General features: G+C 39.9%; 1 protein-coding gene across 1 annotated transcript; it reads right to left on the reverse strand.

Annotated features, from left to right (window-relative positions):
• Positions 1 to 377: 377 nt before the first annotated feature.
• Positions 378 to 1,109, reverse strand: LOC149246383 (antimicrobial ginkbilobin-2-like protein). The gene has a single exon (XM_089441079.1). It carries the CDS (start codon positions 1,107 to 1,109, stop codon positions 378 to 380), a length of 732 nt encoding a protein of 243 aa, XP_089297205.1.
• Between the last annotated feature and the right edge of the window lie 245 nt (positions 1,110 to 1,354).

Raw genomic sequence — 1,354 nt, forward strand, 5'->3', positions numbered from 1 at the left:
TGTCTGTAGGTCAATATGTGTAGCAGTGTAGATTTTGCAATTCAAAGCAGGTTTTGCTTTTTAAATATTGTATGTTCAATTCCTAATACAGATTTAGGTTTCCTCTACTAGGCTAATAAAAGAAGCAGGCCACCCACAACACCTAAAATGATGGGCATTTTGTTTGAAGCCTCATTAGAATTGTTGATCTGCGTACTATCACTTGATGGTGTGATCTGCTTTGGTGGGAAATTCATGATCGGATTAGCAGGCGCTTCCGCAGGGGTGTTCGGCTTCGGTGGTAAATTCGGTATCGGATTAGCTGGCGCTTCTGCAGGGGAGGTTGGAGGCGTAGTTGAATCAAAGAAATTGTATGTTTCATAACGAACTCTGCAGCTTCAAGTCAAGCCCTCGCCTCGTCGACGTCCACCAAAGTTTGTGATCATTGCATGAATTGTGGTCGATAGACATAATGTGCAGTAGTCAGGAGACATATTTCTCCAGCATTGAACTAGACCATAAATCTTTAGAGACAAGGGGTCTACAGCTGTTCCTGAAGCATATCCAGATCCAAATGTTGCTTCACCTGACAAGTTGTTAAATAGCTTGTGAAGCGCCACGTAAAAGACATAAGGGACACGCGCGCTGGGGATAACCTGTGGATTGTAAGAATAAAGTCCAGAATTATCCAGTTGTCTGAAGAAATTACCATTTTCATAGTGCAAATAGCAGACTTGTAACCAAATTTTACCCCCAATGGCATTCCCACAAAGTTGTTTGATGGTAGTGGTTGCAATTTGTGAACAACTGTAGCAGTGTTGGGCTGTTGTGTCTCCGTTACATTGGAGGAGGCCATATATTTGGTCAGGGCTTTGGCCATACACAGAAGTGTTAAAACCACTTTGGAACGTTCCTTGAACAAGATTATTGAAGACTGTATTTAGATTGCTCTCAAATTTACTGCCTTCTGTATAGTTAACTCTGCTGTCGCACGAATATGGCAGCTGTGCATTGCAAATCTGTCCATGAAGCGTAACGATAAACACCGACACAACAGTTATGTAGAATAGCATAATTGTTTGCCTCATCAGGAATAGGAGAGCGCATCCAGAAATGGTTCGGATTGCCATGGCTAGTGGAAGATGGAAAACCTTAGTGCAGGGAAGTTATATATAAATATTATATAGAACAGTAACCCTATTTCTGTTTGCAATGCGATATCCAGAGTCCTCCCAACTTCCTAATTTACAAATTTAATTTATTTGTATGCATTTTGAAATTTGAACCTCATCAAACGTAAAACTTAAAAATCCTAAGTGCTAAACTGCGACATAATAGGATCGTTTCTTAAATTATTTATTTTTATTAAAAAAAT

This window comes from Pinus tabuliformis, chromosome 7, assembly GCF_031772625.1.
Source record: "Pinus tabuliformis cultivar Carrire ecotype Pingquan chromosome 7, CPIR1, whole genome shotgun sequence".
Lineage (NCBI taxonomy): Eukaryota > Viridiplantae > Streptophyta > Pinopsida > Pinales > Pinaceae > Pinus > Pinus tabuliformis.

Coding starts and splice junctions, on each gene's coding strand:
- LOC149246383 (XM_089441079.1), bottom strand. CDS start 1,109: ATGGCAATCCGAACCATTTCTGGATGCGCTCTCCTATTCCTGATGAGG.